The sequence below is a fragment of the Lithobates pipiens genome, unplaced genomic scaffold, assembly GCF_037356315.1.
Source record: "Lithobates pipiens isolate NorthernLeopardFrog02 unplaced genomic scaffold, aLitPip1_a1.2 Scaffold_27, whole genome shotgun sequence".
In the NCBI taxonomy this organism is placed as follows: Eukaryota; Metazoa; Chordata; class Amphibia; order Anura; family Ranidae; genus Lithobates; species Lithobates pipiens.
Window position 1 is genome coordinate 79,251,596 of NW_027507788.1, and position 17,832 is coordinate 79,269,427.

At 43.4% G+C, this 17,832-nt stretch overlaps 1 protein-coding gene across 1 annotated transcript in view; it reads left to right on the forward strand.

Annotated features, from left to right (window-relative positions):
- POLD1 (DNA polymerase delta 1, catalytic subunit) overlaps nucleotides 1–17,832 on the forward strand; it is a 360,607-nt gene that overhangs the window by 263,897 nt on the left and 78,878 nt on the right. Inside the window, exons 23-24 of the mRNA XM_077457111.1 lie at nucleotides 4,415–4,547; nucleotides 14,023–14,136. Coding sequence (XP_077313237.1) covers nucleotides 4,415–4,547; nucleotides 14,023–14,136 — 247 coding nt within the window. The remainder of the gene's footprint in view (nucleotides 1–4,414; nucleotides 4,548–14,022; nucleotides 14,137–17,832) is intronic.

Genomic DNA, 17,832 nt, shown 5'->3' on the forward strand with positions numbered 1-17,832 from the left:
ATAAAACTTTTTTGCAGAAGGAAATTTAATCAGACACATGGCCACTCATTAAAATTAGAAGAAAAGAGGTTTCACCTTAAACTACATAGAGGGTTCTTGACTGTAAGAGCGGCAAGGATGTGGAATTCCCTTCCACAGGCAGTGGTCTCAGTGGGGGGGCATCAATAGTTTAAAATACCTATTCGATAAACACCCCTGAACGACCGCAATAAATAGGGATATACAATGTAATACTGACATATAATCACACACATAGGTTGGACTTGATGGTCTTTTTTCAACCTCACCTACTATGTAGCCATGATAGTTACTGGCTTTTAAGGATGCAGGTGGTCAACTCCTTAACAATGTGCTACTGTAAATAAATACACCAACTACAGCCATTCGTTAAATTAACGCATGTTTTCATGACAAAAATACTGGATGACTCGTATTTTAGTAACGGTTTTTGTAAATGGGAGAAAAAAAATTCTGAGCAGTATTTTCCTGCATTTGTTAAAGTGCTCCATACAGCATCGTGAATGGAGCCCAGTATCACCTAATGAAATGTGAATAGTGAAAATTATTATTGCGATTTCATAAAGGGCCAACAACACTGTAAATTTGTGCCGGGGGCTCCCCCAGTGGAGTCAACATCATCGTGCATAGCGCCTGGACGTTGCGAGTCGCAATTTTGTTTGGCCTAATCCATTGTTACTGAGAGATAAGCGTATAATTTTATTAAGTTTTACTTTTTAATTTGATACATATAATACTACATTATGGGGTTGTTGTACCTTTCCTATCTGAGGTATTGAGTATGTGGTGTTGAATTCCAACTCCTTAAAGGGGTGCGCACTTGGTTTTGTGGAGAAACCATAAAGGGGACGAAGGAATGAAACCTGGATTGTCCTAAGTGTGGTGGAAGGGTCTTTAACCATTATTGACCTGTGTGGTGTGGGTCTCATTAAGAAGGTGAAGACACTGTCATGCACATTACTGGTGGAGCAAGGGTGTTGTACAAGAACAGTGGAGATTGATTTTAAGTATACAGAGAGTTTCAGTAAGACGTCTTTCACACCAAGCCGTCCATAGCGTCAGCGGTAAAACGCCGCTATTTATAGCCGCGTTTTACCGTCGGATTTGCAGCGCAGTTTGGCTGCTAGCAGAGTGCCTTTACCCCCGCTAGCGTCCGAGAAAGGGTTAAAACCGTCCACAATACGCCGCAATATTGGTGTTTTGCCAGCGGTCTTGCAGCGCTGCCCCTTTGATTTCAATGGGGAGCAGTGGTGGAGGAGCGGTAAACACACCTCTCCTTTACCACTCCAAAGAAGCTGCTGGCAGGACTTTTCCTGACGTCCTGCCAGCGCACCGCTCCAGTGTGAAAGCCCGAGGGCTTTCACACTGGAAACAATGGAGCAGCAGTTTAAGGACAGATTGCAGGTACTATTTGTAACGCTATAGCGCCTGCAAAACGCCCTCGGTGTGAAAGGGGCCTTAGAAGTATCAAATTCATTGGGTTGTTTTGGTCCTTTATGATATCACAGTAAGACTTGTGAATAGTGAAAATTATCCTTATATACATTTCATTAAGTGATATTGTTTTTTTTTTACACATGATATATTTATAGGTGTAATGTTTGTTTACTTTGTAGTGCAACATTTATTTATTTTTTATGATTACGTCCCTGAAAATGGCAATTTGGGCCCTTGCAAACGGATGGGCATGCTTTATTATGTATGCAGGCTGACAGTGCTCATACAAAGCAGCCAATCAGTTTCAAATGATTAGAATAAGATTGATGAACAAGCAAGTTTGATTGGTTGATATGGGTTATTGAACTGACACTGTACAACGTGATTGATCTGAACTGTCCAAAACAAATGGGTATAGACATAAACTAAGGAGTGCGAATAACCAGGGGAGCATTGGGGTTAATTTAACAAAGGCAAATAAACTGTGCACTTTGTAAGTGCAGATGCATTCATTTTTTTTTTCCAGAGCTTAGTGAATGTGGTGAAGAGTCACTTTGTAAAGAAAACAATCAGGTGCAAGGAAAAAAAATACTGAATGTTTGCACATGATTGGATGATGGAGATTAGCGGAGCTTCACCACATTCAGTAAGCTCTGACGAAAATGAATGCACATGCAAATTGCAGAGTCTATTTGCCTTTAGTAAATCAACCCCATTATGTCATTATGAATGAGAAAAAGCACCGAGTAAGTCTGCATCAGTTAACTGATTAATATGAATTACAGCAGGTAGTATAAGTATTGAACATGTCACCATTTTTCTAGGTAAATATATTTCTAAAGGTGCTGTTGACATGAAATGTTCACCACATGTCGGTAACAACCCATGCAATCCACACAGACAAAGAAACCAAAGCAGGGAAAAAAGTATTAAACTAACGCTAACTGAAATTTATTTATTTCTTCGTACAAAATCCTTTGTTGGTAATGACAGCTTCAAGTTGATCCTGAAGAAACTAGTCGCATGCATTGCTCGGGTGTGGTTTTGCCCCATTCTGCCACACATTCTTCAAATCTTAAAGGTTCAGTGGGCCTCTTCTATGAACTCTGATCTTTAGTCAAGTCGGGTGATTGGCTGGGCCATTCTAGCAGCTTTATTTTCTTTCTTTGAAACCAATTGAGAGTTTCCTTGGCTTTGTGTTTGGGCTCATTGTCTTGGTGAAATGTCCCCTCGTTTCATCTTTATCATCCTGGTAGATGGCGGCAGATTTTTATCAAGCATGTCTTCGTACATTTTTTCATTCAGCCTTCCTTCAATGATAGTTGATGAGTTGAAAGTTTGTTAGTACAGTATGTCCCACACCACTTCACTGTTTTGGCATTTTTGGGGTGATGTGTGGTGCTAATTGACCTTCAAACATGGTGTGTATTATGGCATCCAAAGAGTTAAATTTTGGTCTCCCCTGACCAGACTATATTCTCCCAGTATTTCACAGGCTTGTCTAAATGTAGTGCAGCAAAATTTTAAACAAGCTTCAACGTGCTTTTTCTTTAGCAATAGAGTCTTGCATGGTGAGCGCTCATACAGGCCATGGTGTTTGAGTGCATTACTTTTGTTTTCTTGAAACAATTGTACCTGCTACCAGGTCTTTCTTTCACTCATATGTCAGAAATCTTACGAGCAGCACCTGGTTGTGGCTGGTTTATGGTGAAATTATTTTCTTTCTGCTTCCGGATTATGGCCCCAACAGTGCTAACTGAAACATTTAGCAGTTTAGAAATTCTTCTGTAACCAATGCCATGGGTATGTTTCGCAAAACAATAATGTTGCAAAGGTCTTGAGAAAGTTCTGTGCTTTTGTCCACCATGAGATGTTTCTTGTGTGACACCTTGGTAATCAGACACCTTTTTATAGGTCACCAGTTCAGACTGAACCAGCTGATATGCTTCTGCACTGACAAGGGACAGGATGCATAGATTTCAGCTGGTGTCTTGGCTTTCCATGCCTTCTTTATGTGTTCAATACCTTTTCCCTGTGTCATTCCATTTTATTACACACAACTTAATTTCTGAACATATATGTTTTGGTTGATTTGTATGTATGGATTGCATGGGTTATTATCAGCATGTGGCGAAAATTTCATGACAATAGCACCTAGAAAAATGGTGACATGTTCAATACTTATTTTACCCGCTGTATGTATCATGTATTTAGGAATCTCAAAGGAAGGGATTTTCAATCAGTGACATTTCCTTATCTGTTTATGGCATCTTTAAGCTCTCCTCACCAGCTTATATAACCAGTGGTACTCTTAATCTATAGGTTATATTAATCCATGCTAATCAATATAAATCTATAAAAATAAACATGTATTCTAGAAGTTGTATTGGTAGCTGCTGTATAGCTAAGAATCAATAAACGTCCTCTGGAGTAGCCCTCTATCTTTTGGTACCCCTTGTTCTGTTGCTTATAGTGCTTGGTAGACCAAAGTCCAACCTATGACACACAAGGGTTCCAAGAGCACCATTTTATTGTATGCTCATGCTATGAATTTATTTTTTATTTTTTTCATAGCTTCTACACAGTCATAGTTTAATGCTCGGTCCATATATGAGTCTTGGATGCGTTTTTAACCGCATCCAATTTGCATAACATATAAATGTGAAAGGCTTTCAATGCAAGTGGTTCACACGTGCGGGGTGTCCACAGTGCGGTTTTAAAAAGGGTCCTTTGCATTTTTGAGTCCGGTTCAGGTGTGATTTCAGGTAAAAATTTGCACCGGAATCACAGCTGGAAGCGGTGAACAGAGCCGCACTAAAATCGCAGCCACATGTGTGAACCCAGGCTTAAGTTTATACCTGACAAATGCTTGCTCCTCTGATAAGCACATTTAAGCAGCTAACACATTACTTGGATGAAGATAATGATACTTGTCTCTCCACATTACTTAATTTTGCAGGACCCTATTTATGTACTTGAAAATAACATACCTATTGACACACAATATTACTTGGAGCAGCAGCTGGCCAAACCCCTACTGAGAATCTTTGAACCCATACTGGGGGAGTCCAAGGCCGAAACTATACTTCTAAGTGAGTACTATTTGCAGCCCCCCCCCCCATGTAATACAATGTAATAATTGCCAGATAAAAGCTTTAAAGCGGTCCTGCACACACTTATTTTACTTTGTCATTGATTTCCTAATATGTCAAAGAGTGCTAAATGGCTTTTTTTTTTTGCTATGGTACCTTATAATTTCTGGCCCGGTCTATCCACACATGCCTCTGTGTCTGCGGCTGTGGGCGTGGTCTGTGCGGGTATCCGCATCATTTCCTTTGAGTGACGCACTTTCTCCTGGGATCTGGTGTCATTCATCCCAGGAGTCAGTGCGGACAGCCGACGCAAAATCTTGCTTGATTTGATGGACGCGAGTTGTTTACACCGCTCAGCGCTGTTGCCAGTGTGTATGCGCAGGAACCAGCGAGGCATGCTGGTAGTTATAACGTAAGGGAACAAGGGCTTCAAATGCCCACAAGCAAAATGACAATTCAGTTGTTTTCCTTTTAAAAGTGCCGATTTTATGAAAAAACGGACACCTAACAAGTGAGTTTAACGCTAGACTAATAATACTTGTAACATAAGAAAAAAAAAGTGTGTGCAGAACGCTTTAAGTGCTGAAGTGGAAGTTAAACTTTAAATGCATACATTGATTTTCTTTTCAGAGAATACACTGTTCAAGGAAGAATTATTTTTTCAGTGATGACAACCAATGCTGCCAGAAGCCGCTCGGCTTTTATCCTAATGAGCGCGAGGGGACATTCCCTCCAGCCGACTTCCTGGGCTCTCCCGTCCCACTGGGAGGCCCAATTGACCAACCGACAGGTCCGCCAAGACCCGAATAAAGCCAGAAAAGGCTCCGATCGGGTCTCCTATCTAGTAACCCAGAAGGAATGTCATGACATCACTTCCGGTTTACTCGGCTGCCAATGGCACCGATTTTGTAAAATTCCTAGTATTCCAAAACGCAGATTTTTTAATACTTTAAGTGCAAAGGCGGGGTCTTATAGACCCCAGATCCCTCCATAAAAAGTACTTGTCACTGACTATTATGGCGCGTGCACACGATCAGACTGTCCGGCGTACTTAGCCCAGCGGACAAACCGCTGGACTTTGAAGCGGAGGTCCGCCGGACTTTCCGAACGAGCGGACCTGCCCACACACAACCGGAGTCCGCCGTACTTTTGAAACGAACAGACTTGCCCACACACGGAGTAAAGTCCATTCATTTTGAATGCGGCTCCAGGTAGCCGGGACTAGCGCAGGAGGTCAAATTCTTGTCCCCCTCTTCGGTTCTTCTTGCCGGGCCTCTGCTTTCTTCCTTTAGCTCTTTTACTAGCGGTGGCCCGGTCTTCTGTTGCCGCCGCCTCTTCCGACTTCGGGGGTCTTGCCCCCCCCCTCTTCGGTTCTTCTTGCCGGGCCTTCGCGCCTTCTTCCATCTCTTTTACTAGCGTTGGCCCGGTCTTCTATCACCGCCGCCTTCTCTTCTTCTTCTTCTTTTTCATCTTCTTCTTCCTCCTTGAGATGTTGACTCGAAGCTCTCTCTAGGCGCAATGACAGGGACTCGGTGTGCGGCGATTTATATAGGGACATCACCGGGTGATGTCCCCTCCCCTTATGATCAGACCGGGCCACCGCTAGTAAAAGAGCTGGAAGAAGGCGCAGAGGCCCGGCTAGAAGAACCGAAGAGGGGGACAAGACCCCCGAAGTCCGAAAGAAGAGGCGGCGGCGACAGAAGACCGGGCCACCGCTAGTAAAAGAGCTAAAGGAAGAAAGCGGAGGCCCGGCAAGAAGAACCCCCGAAGAGGGGGACAAGACCCACCGAAGTCTGAAGAAGCCCTTCGGAAGGCGTCGAAGAAGAAAGCCTGGCTCCACCGCTAGTAAAAGTTAGCAGAAGATATCGGAGGAGTCCGGCGAGAAGACCCCCCCCCCCCCCCCAAGACTGAAGAAGATCCCCGGAGCTGTGCAATAAATTATTTTAAACCCTTGTGTTGTGTTTTTATTTTTAATTTTTTTTTTTCATTAATTTTTTTTCACAGGTGAATGGGTAGGGGTACACATAGGGTGGGGGGCCGGTATCTGGGGGCCCTGTTATTAAAGGGGGCTCCCGGATTCTGATAAGCCACCCGCCCGCAGACCGCGACAACCAACTGCCAGGGTTGTCAGGAAGAGGGCACAAGGTCTGTTACGGCTCGGGGGGGGGGGGGGGGGGGGGCTCGCTCGTCTCCACCCCCTTTCCTGACCGTCCGGGCTGCATGCTCGAATAAGGGTCTGATATGGACTTTGGGGGGACCCCCACGCCATTTTTTTTCAGCGTAGGGCTTCCCCTTTAAGTCCATATCAGGTGACGGGCCAGCGACGTGTCAATCTCGCCGCCGAGGGCGGTGACATTGACTTTCTTCGCTAGTCCCGGTTACCTGGAGCCGCGTTCAAAATGAATGGACTTTCCTCCGTGTGCGGGAAAGTCCGTTCATTTCAAAAGTACGGGGGACTAGCACACAGACGGCCAGATTGTCTGCTAGACTCGCAGTCCGGCTGACAATTTTTGAGTTAAAACTAGGACTTTGGGAAAAAAATTCCGCAAGAGCCCACACACGGGCGGATTGTCCAGCGGACATTGGTCCACCGGATAGTCTGATCATGTTTACACGGCATTACTGTCACAAGGGATGATTCCTTGTGACAGCAATAAAAATAATCAGAATTTTTTTTTTTTTAAAGCTCCCCGTCCCTCTGAGCTCAAGCACAAAAGCATACGTAAGTCGTGCCTGCAAATGTAAACGGTGTTCAAGCCACACGTGAGGTATTGCCACAATCGTTAGAGTGAGCGCAATAATTCTAGCACAAGACCTCTCTGTAACTCTAAACTAGTAACCAGCAGAAATGTTTAAAACATTGCCTATGGAGGTTTTTAAGTACCTTAGTTTGTTAGGCATCTATTTACTCTGCATAATATCTTTCACGTTATATAAAAAAGTTAGACGAAAGTGTATTTTTTCCCAAACAATTGCATTTTGTGCAGGACCACTGCGCAAATGCCGTGTGGCATAAAAAAAATTTGCAACGATCGCCATTTTATTGTCTAGGGTCTCTGCTAAAAAAAAATATATACAATATTTGGGGGTTATAGGTAATTTTCTAGCAAAAAAATACAGATTTTAACTTGTAAGCAACAAATGTCAGAAATAGGCTTAGGCATGAAAGGGTTAAGGCCAAACTCTAGAACAAAATACATACATGGGACCTGTTTTATGAGCTGACTGATGTACATTTTTGTCCATCCAAGTCTGAGATTTACATAGCTCTGTCTGGCAGAACAGAAGGTAAGTATTATGAGGTTGATTTACTAAAACTGGACAGTGCAAATTCTGGTGCAGCTCTGCATTGAAACCATTCTGCTTCCATGTTTTCTGTCAAAGCGTAATTAACCAGTTCCCGACTGGCGCGCGCCGGTGTACGTCGGCAGAATTGCACGGGCAGGCATATTGGCGTACAGGTACGTCCAGTCTTCAGTGCCACCCTGCCATCGCGAGCGCGCCACCGGGACCCCCGTGAGTCCGGTCGCGGGTCCCGCGGACTCGATCGCTGCGGGGATACCCACGCTCGTCTCACGGGACGGCTCAATGGAGGAAATGCCGTGTAAACAGCATTTCCCCATTCTGCCTAGCAACTAGTGACGCTCATCTCTGCTCCATGTGATTGGAGCAGAGATCAGTGTTCACTAAATGAAAGCCCAGCCCCCACACAGTTAGTAACACACCCCTAGGAACACGTAACCCCTACACTGCCACCCACTGGTTAACCCCTTCACTGCCAGTGTCATTTACACAGGAATCACTGCAATTATATAGCAGTGATTACTGTAAAAGGACAATGGTCCCAAAAATGTCCGATGTGTCCGCCGCAATGTCGCAGTCACAATAAAAATCGCTGATTTCCACCATTACTAGTAAAAAAAAATAATAATAAAAAATTATTAATAAAGATGCCATAAAACTATCCCTATTTTGTAAACGCTCTAACTTTTGCACAAACCAATCAATAATCGCTTATTGCGATTTTTTTTTATTTTTATTTTTTACCAAAAATATGTAGAAGAATACGTATCGGCCTAAACTGAGGGGAAAAATGTTTTTTTATATATTTTTGGGGGATATTTATTATGACAAAAAGTAAAAAAAGAATGGGTTTTTTTCAAAATTGTCGCTCTATTTTTGTTTATAGCGCAAAAAATAAAAACCGCAGGGGTGATCAAATACCACCAAAAGAAAGCTCTATTTGTGGGAAAAAAGGACGTCAATTTTGTTTGGGAGCTACGTCGCACGATCGCGCAATTGTTAGTTAAAGCGACGAAGTGCCGAATCGCAAAAAGTGGTCTGGTCTTTGACCAGCAAAATGATCCGGTCTGTAAGTGGTTAAACAAGCTTATGTTGAGTTATTTGACTACAATGCACTGCTGCAGCAGATTTTGCACTCCCCAGTTTTAGTAAATCAATCCATTTATGTCTTGTACCTCCCCAATCTTTAACATCTATCTCCGCCCACTCCTCAAAATCATCAGCAACCAGGATCTACTTTATCACTCCTACGCGGATGACATCCAACTCTACCTACACATAACCAACAAAAAAAGACCAATACCAGGCACTGGAAAACTGTCTAATTGATCGATTGGATGACGGAGAGTTCCCTTAAACTGAACGGATCCAACACAGAACTCCTCTTCCTCCACGCAAACGGAAACAAAAACCCTGGCACGATGTCCACACCACTTGCCATCCTCGGACAACCCATCACCCCCAGCACTAAAGCCAAAAGCCTTGGAGTCATCTTTGACTCAAACATGACAATGGATGCACAAATGGGATCAGTAGTCAGTGGATCCCACTACCTTCTTCGCCTACTGCGTAGACTCATCCCTTTCACCCCGGAAGGAGATACAGCAGCAGTATTTGGAACAATCATCAATTCCCAGCTTGACTACGCAAATTCCTTCTACCTAGGACATCCAAAATACCAAATTTCACATCTACACATCGTCCAGAACACAGCAGCCAGACTGATAACTGGAAAACAACCCTGGGAATCAATTAGCCCGTCCCTGAGGACCCTCCATTGGCTAGCCGTGAAGGATCGAGTTACATTCAAGACCCTCTGCCTCACAAATGTACACAAGGAAAAGCGCTGCAATAACTCTGCGACAAAATAAAGCACTACACCCCAGGTCGCACCCTCTGGTCAACTAACCAGAACCTCCTCCACATCCCCAAGACCCGTTATAAATTAAAAGGCAAATGAAGGTTTGCAATCCAAGGACCACAGCTATGAAATGTTCTACCCGCGGACATCCACTCGGAAGAAAGCTATCTGGCCTTCATGAATAAGCTGAAGACCCATCTCTTCTGAAAACCCAGATGGACGCTGGCGGCAAAGCGCCCTAAGGCAATTTAGTTTGCATATGTAGCGCTATACAAGTTATTCATTCATTCATTCAGTCTGTGACTGTAAAGTTAAAAGGAGAAGCAACAGACTGGTGAGCTGATATCTTTGTCATTCTGCTCTCTGGACCCATTCACACTATTGTAATGCCTCTCCTAAAGCACCAGAAAAGTGCATATAGTATTTTTGGTAGCACAGCGCACATCTGTTGGCAAGGTGCCATTCAAAATTAACCCCAGTAGTTTAGGGTTCCCGAAAACGCAGCGTTAGCAGGATCAGCCCAGATACCTGCTAGCACCTGCATTCTTCTGCTGTTGTTGAGGTGCAAGAACTTGTATGGAGCAAAGAGCCAGTGCTAGTGCCGCTCATCTTTCTGGTGAACTGGCAAGCACCAGAGGCCTAGTACAACCTGGTCGTACATCCAGCACTGTAGTAACACTTGGTGATGTGGCGAGTCCCATAAGTGCAGTTCAAGCTGGTGAGGTGGCTAGCACGAGTAGTGTCCCATGGCCACCAAGAAGAAGACAAACACAGGCCCATCAAGCCCATAGTGCCCTTCCTGGGCTAATCCCTCCTCATGGGCATAACTAAAGAGTGAATTGCGGTCATATTGGTCCACTGACCCAAATCACCATATGCCCGTGTTCCCTGCCTCCATGACCAGGACACGATACAAGCAGATCTTGCGGTTCATACATTTCAATGAAATGAACTCTGTAGTCCTCGGGGTGACCCTGGATACAGTCGGCTCCACAAAATTCGGCCCCTCATAAACCACCAGTTTGCAGCCTTGTTTACTCCTGATCAAGTTGTCTGCGTTAATGAGTCCATGATTACGTTTTCTGGCCACAAGCGTGTCAGATATAGGGTCAAGATGTATAAGCTTGGTGACAGGGCAAATCTGATCCCTGGGGCTTCCCCCAGCGGCTGGCAGAGTCCTGACTTAGACGGGGGGGGGAGAGATCCTGCTTGAAATGTAATAATTTGTTAGCATGAAGTAGAGGGATTCACGGAATGTTTTTGTTCTGTCCTCCCTTCATGCAGATACGACAGTCCAAATTCCTACGGCGACTGGTGTTGTGGAGAAACCCCTCTTTTTCCATGAATACAACCTTAACATGGGAGGGGTGTACCTCAACCACCAGTTGTTGGCGCCGTATCTAATTGCCCATAAGGCCAGACGCTGGTATAAACAAGTGTCTGTATATTTATTCCAATTGGCTCTGCTGTAAGCCACCTTAATTCTAGGAAGAGATCGTCACAGCCCTTCTGTTTCCTGACGTTATGTCCCACCTTACCAACGCAAATGCAGTGAGCCAACTGCATGAGAGGCATTTTCCATATGTCCTCCCTGGTACCTTTGCCCAAAGAACACCCCAAAGAAAATGTCGTGTCTGCAAAAAACATGGGTTTAGGCATGACACCCACTTTTAGTGTCCCTCTTGTCCTGACCAACCTGGTCTCTGCATCAACGACTGTTTCAAACGCTACCACACACGAGTGGAGTATTCACATAGGGTACAGCACTACACAGTCCTAGGGTACACTTACACAGGGTCTCGAAAGATGGGATGGCCATCACGTTTTGAAAGACCCTAATCTGAAATGTTTACAAATGCCATTAGGCCACCAACTTTTGTTTGTTTATATAAAGTGCAACAAAAAAACACCAAAAAAATGGTTGTGGTTTTATTTTTCTTCTCTATTGTTTGCTCGCTTATGTTTGCTCGCTTATGTTTGCTCGCTCATGTTTGCTCGCTCATGTTTGCTCGCTCATGTTTGCTCGCTCATGTTTGCTCGCTCATGTTTGCTCGCTCATGTTTGCTCGCTCATGTTTGCTCTCTCATGTTTGCTCTCTTATGTTTGCTCTCTTATGTTTGCTCTCTTATGTTTGCTCTCTTATGTTTGCTCTCTTATGTTTGCTCTCTTATGTTTGCTCTCTTATGTTTGCTCTCTTATGTTCGCTCTCTATTGTTTTGTCTCTTTTGTTCCTGTATTTTAGAACTGTATTGTTTTATTTTTACTATGTTTTATTGTATTTGCTTTGCAGGTATGGTATATCTTGCTGTTATACTGTAATGTTACTTTGTTTTATTGTTAACCATCATTTGCTTAGCAGGTACTCCATTCAGCTGCAGCACTGATTTATTTATTCTGACAGCAACAACGTTTGCTCTCACGATACGTAAATCAGCGACTCCAGCACTGTAGGAGGTGATTTCACCACCACAGTTTAAAAAAAATGGTGCATGTATGCCCATCATTAGAAGTGGGTGGATGAAGGGCAGTATTCTAATGGTGGGCATATCCACCGTTCAATCTTTTTTTTTTTTTTTTCATTCAGCCCACAGGCTGCATGAAAAGAACATTACAATATATGTCCAACAGGGACCAGCAACGTACTCTCCCTGCGTCCCTCCCCCCGCCTTCCATGGTTTTCTTGGGCTCTCCTTTCCCAATAGGGAACCCGAGAATGCAACTGGTGGTTCCGCCAGCTGACCATAGAGCTGATCGGAGACCAGAGTGGCTCCAATCATCTCTATGGCCTAAGAAACCGGAAGCTACAAACATTTCATGACTTCGATTTTGCCGAATGTAAACAGTGCCATTGGGAAAGCATTTTATCACACCGATCTTAGTGTAGTCAGATGCTTTGAGGGCACAGGAGAGATCTAGGCTCAAATAGACCCACATTTTTTCCAAAAAGAATACCTGTCCTTACCTATTGCTATCATAGGGGTATTTACATTCCCTGAGATAAGCATCGGTCTGGTGTCATATGTAAACAGCAATTGCATCATGCATGTGAGGTATCACTGTGAAGGTCAGATCTAGGGCAGTAATTTTAGCAGTAGACCTCCTCTGTAAATATAAAGTGGTAACCTGTAAAGGATTTTAAAGGCTTTTAAAAATGTATGTAGTTTGTCGCGGCTGCACGTTTGTGCGCAATTTTAAAGCATGTCGTGTTTGGTGTCCATGTACTCGGCATAAGATCATCTTTATTTCATCAAACGTTTGGTCAATATAGTGTGTTTTAGTGCATTTAAATTAAAAAGTTTTTTTTTTCCCCCAAAATAATTGCGTTTGAAAATTGCTGCGCAAATACTTTTGTGAAAAAGAAAATTGCAACACCCACCATTTTAATCTGTAGGGCCTTTGCTTTAAAAAATATATATAATATTTGGGGGTTCAAAGTAATTTTCTAGCAAAAAGCAAATATTTTTTTCATGTAAACAAAAAGTGTCAGAAAGAGCTTGGTCTACAATTGGTTAGAAGAGTGAGTGATGAGTGACATAAGCTTCTAATGTGCATAATGTACAAGTTAAAGCAAGGCAGTGCCAAATTGTAAAAAAGTGCTCTGGTCATTGAGCAGCCAAATCTTCCGAGGCTGAAGTGGTTTAAAAATGTGACCAGTAGCAGAGGACTAGAAGTTCCTTCTGTTTTTGTTTCCCTGCAGACAGGCTGGAAAAGATCTGGGTCATGTGACCGCTGTATATCGATTAGGAAAAAGGTACTTCCATATTTCTTTAATGCAAATAATCATAGTGCCATCATCCATATACAGAAAGCGAAAGGACAATGTAAATGAAACCGTGTGTGTTTAGTATCACTTTAAAGCCAACTGCAATATATGTTATATTTTTGGCTATATGTGGATAGGTGTCTTTGAAGACATGAAGGCAATCTATTACAAATAAACAAAATTGTGCGAAATTAACATTTTCTTATTTGTGGGATACTAGTTTTAGGGCACCAATTCTGTTTCACCACTTCAGAAGTATCTGAGGACATTGCTTTGTATTGGATACCCTTTTAGCTGAAGAATGTTTGCCGTGGATGGTTTCCTTTCATATCAGCCAGAAAAACTGACAAGCAGACCCGAACGGAACAGCCATTGTAATGTACCCTTAATTTATTTCTGATGAATATCAGAAACATATGTGTTACTTATATTGAACTGTTTTTATTTAAACAATGTTGTATTTTTTAACCTTGTCAGTATTGATTACAGAAAGACAACATAACCAATACCTGGTATTGTCTAATATTAGCTCTGTGTTTTATTGACAGAGGGAGAACATACTCGTTGCAAGACAGTCCTTACTTCAAAAGTTGGTGGCCTAATGGCATTTGCAAAGAAACGCAGTACCTGTATCGGGTGTAAAGCCTCATTAAATCACGATGGTAAGACAACCGCTGATGACCATTTGCTTAATTTGTGTGCTTAGTACCCTTAATTTAGAACTCCATCAAGTGCAAATCATTGGGTAGTGCAGTGTGAAATGGTGTATAAGTAACCACATCTGTGTACCCTTACACCTATCTTATCTGTTAAAACTCTAGTCTGATCATTTTCAAACCCATTCATCTGCCATACCTTGCTGTCACATTTCCCATATAGTTTACTCAGTCTGAGATAAAATTCAGACCAAGTAGTAGTCATAGTTAGGACTCTCGAGTTACAAAATTACTTTAATAGTGGCAGAATGAAAGCATGGCAGTGTGCACTGGTTACACAATAATCTTACCTTGTAGCGCAATCCTTTAAATTTTATGATATTTCTGTTGTCATATCTCAGCCAAAATATTCCAGACTTTAACTACCTCTTATGCCCTTGTTTAAATAATTTCCTCTTTTTAACACTCATTGTTGATGCTGCAAGTCTGACTTTAATAGACCAAGTGTCCTGGAACAACAAAGGTACTTTTCCAGCTGCCTCTGCTCAGTGGGCTGCAATGAAATGCAGGCTTAATTCCAAGGCATGCGTTGGTTAATTAATAAAGTGTTATTAGTGCCTGTGGCCAGTGTGCTCTAGGTTAATACTTTTTGCTGTTTAACTGTTATGGTACTTCTCATTTTATGAGTTATATATTAAGCGAAGAAGTCTATTTGAAAATCAAGCCTATGCGCTTTCATATAAAATTTCCCTTCAATAATCCTTAGGTACTTTTCTCCAACATTTACTAGTTAAACTATTCCCTGGTCTACCTGAATATACCTGCAGAGTTTGATGAAAAACCATTAAGCCTCAAGTTTGCATTGCTCATGGCAACCATTCAGACATTTTGCTTTTCTAATTTTTTTTTAATATACATGCCCTTTTGGGCATATGTATGGTCCGGTGTCCCTACCTTACATTTGCATTATTATTATGGTTAACCATTGATGGACAAGCTTTTGCACCATTTGTGATACTTTGGTAGGTATGTGGCTTTGTGGTGTCATGAGTCAAATTTTAAAATGTTGCCTAGGGTTCCAGAGTGTGCTGATGGTACAGCAGCTCCAGGCTGCACTGTTGATGAACAAGACCAAGAAAATCTGTAATAAGGGAAATATGTGATCTGCTATTGCTGACCTTTCTGTAAAAATGTTAAGCTGACCATAGACCGTTTAAATCTTGGCCGGTTCAGCAGGGACCGGCTGAGATTCGAACCATGTATGGGCAGGTTGATTGTACCAAAATTAATTGATCAATCATCTTGGGTACAATTAGCATGTTGGATTTTTCTACATATGGTTACTATAGCCACTAGCAGTAACCACTGTATTCTGCCAGCCAGGAATTCTCAGTTTCCCCTCTTCAACACCCGTGGTGCAAGCAAAAACACTCCCCCCCCCCCCCCCCCCCCCCACGTGATTGGTTGCAAAGCACTAAAGCAAGGAATTTTGTGCAGGATAAAAGGTCACCAATGTAAAAAGAAGAACTTGGTTGAGCTTCAGGCATTCGGCTTCAGGCGACTTGGAGTGGAGATGTGAACCGTCTCCATTGAGAATAATAGATTTTCTCTTATATTCACCAACCGACACAGCTCCTCTCTATAATTAAATGGGTTTGTTAGCCTACCACTAGGAGAACTAGGCAAAATTGTAACACAATACACAAAATTGTCAGTACCGCCCAGGGGGCGGACCCTGTGCTAACAACCCTCCCTGCTGCCCCAGCAGCCTCACTTTTTTATTTTGCCTAGTGAAGGAGAATGACCTAGAAACCCTGCGGGTCCATTTTTTTGATGCAGGATTTATACTTTTGCACAAGATGAAAGATCCTGGGATCTTCTATCAACTGCTGGCTGGGTGACAGGCTGGTTGAGTTATCCTTGTAGTCCCCCCCCAGTCCGGCCATCGAGTGTGTGCAGGTCAGAGCTAAGGCTCGGCAGGCCACGACATACCTCAGCTCCAGAGGTGGTCGGTGAGCTTAAATGCTCCGGGGTATACATATGACCGGGCTACTGATGTCTGGATCACAGTATACCGAGGCCAGCAGCCACCCTGTAACTGCGCAGGAGTGGGTCTGTCATGGAATGTCTCCCAGCTCTTCAGGACTGGTAAGTACGGCTCTCCCTGCTTCGGGGGGTTGAGCAGCTGGGCATTCCCTGGGAGGTCGATTCGGGGGCCACCTCACCTCCTCTTCTCTCCCACGGGGGGGGGGCTGGGGCGACTGCATGTGCTGCTGGTGATGTGTGTATGAAGATCGCTGGGTCTCTCACCTGTAGGGGCTCTGTGCGTCTAGCTATGGTCCTGGTCCCAGTGCGGGGGATCCCAAAAAGGTGTCTGTGGAGGTATTTTTGCTGGTTGGAGGCAACGTTTTTCTATGATTTCTCTTGTCACCGCATGGCGCTGTTACATAGTTACATAGTTAGTCAGGTTGAAAAAAGACACAAGTCCATCCAGTTCAACCAAAAAAAATAAAATAAAAATAAATAAAATAAAATATACTATACATACATATACACACATATATACATCTATACACATATATATATACATATATATATATACACACATACATATACCAGCCCATATACCCAATTCTATACCCACAGTTGATCCAGAGGAAGGCAAAAAAAAACAGCAGAGCATGATTCAATTTGCTAAAGTAGGGGAAAAAATTCCTTCCTGATCCCCCGAGAGGCATTCGGATTTTCCCCGGATCAACTTTACCTATAAATTTTAGTACCCAGTTATATTACGTACACTTAGGAAATAATCCAGGCCTTTCTTAAAGCAATCCACTGAGCTGGCCATAACCACCTCTGCAGGGAGTCTATTCCACATTTTCACAGCTCTTACTGTGAAGAAACCTTTCCGTATTTGGAGATGAAATCTCTTCTCCTCTAGACGTAAAGAGTGCCCCCTTGTCCTCTTTGTTGACTTTAAAGTGAATAACTCGACACCAAGTTCCCTATATGGACCCCTTATATATTTGTACATGTTGATCAAATCCCCCCTTAATCTCCTCTTATCAAGAGTGAATAAATTCAGTTCCTCTAATCTTTCCTCATAGCTGAGTTGCTCCATGCCTCTTATCAGTTTGGTTGCCCTTCTCTGCAGTCCCAGTCCGGCGGCCCTTTTGACTGAGGGCAGAGTAGGCTCCCCTTGTGAGCCTCAGCGGCCATTTTCTATGAGATTTTCCTATTAGTAGCATTGGCGGCCATTTTTTTGAAGCCAGAGCGCTCTTTTCACCGCAGCTCTCTTGTGACAGCATACCATGTGCTATTACATGCTGTTTCCTGTGTTCCCTGTTTATAGAGGACGCTGGATGGCCATTTCCTGAATGCTGGTGCAAGCTCTGCAGATCGTTTCACCGCTCTTTTCTACAGCTGCTGCCGACACAGTTTCTTCACTGTACACTTGGGTAACCTCCTGGGGATTACAGGCACGGCTGGTAACCATCACAGAACGCCCCAGGGTGGTGAGTCTGGCGCTAGGAATCCCACCCCACCCAGTCAGTGACAGCAGGAGGGTGGGACCTTCACTGTCCTAAGTCCCCTTTTAGGTGGCAGACAGGGTAGGGTCAGCATGGCTTCAGAAACTGGTGTTTCTTCCCCTGAAATCCAGGCTATCGCAACCGGGTCACCTGCGGATAGCGCTGTGCCCAT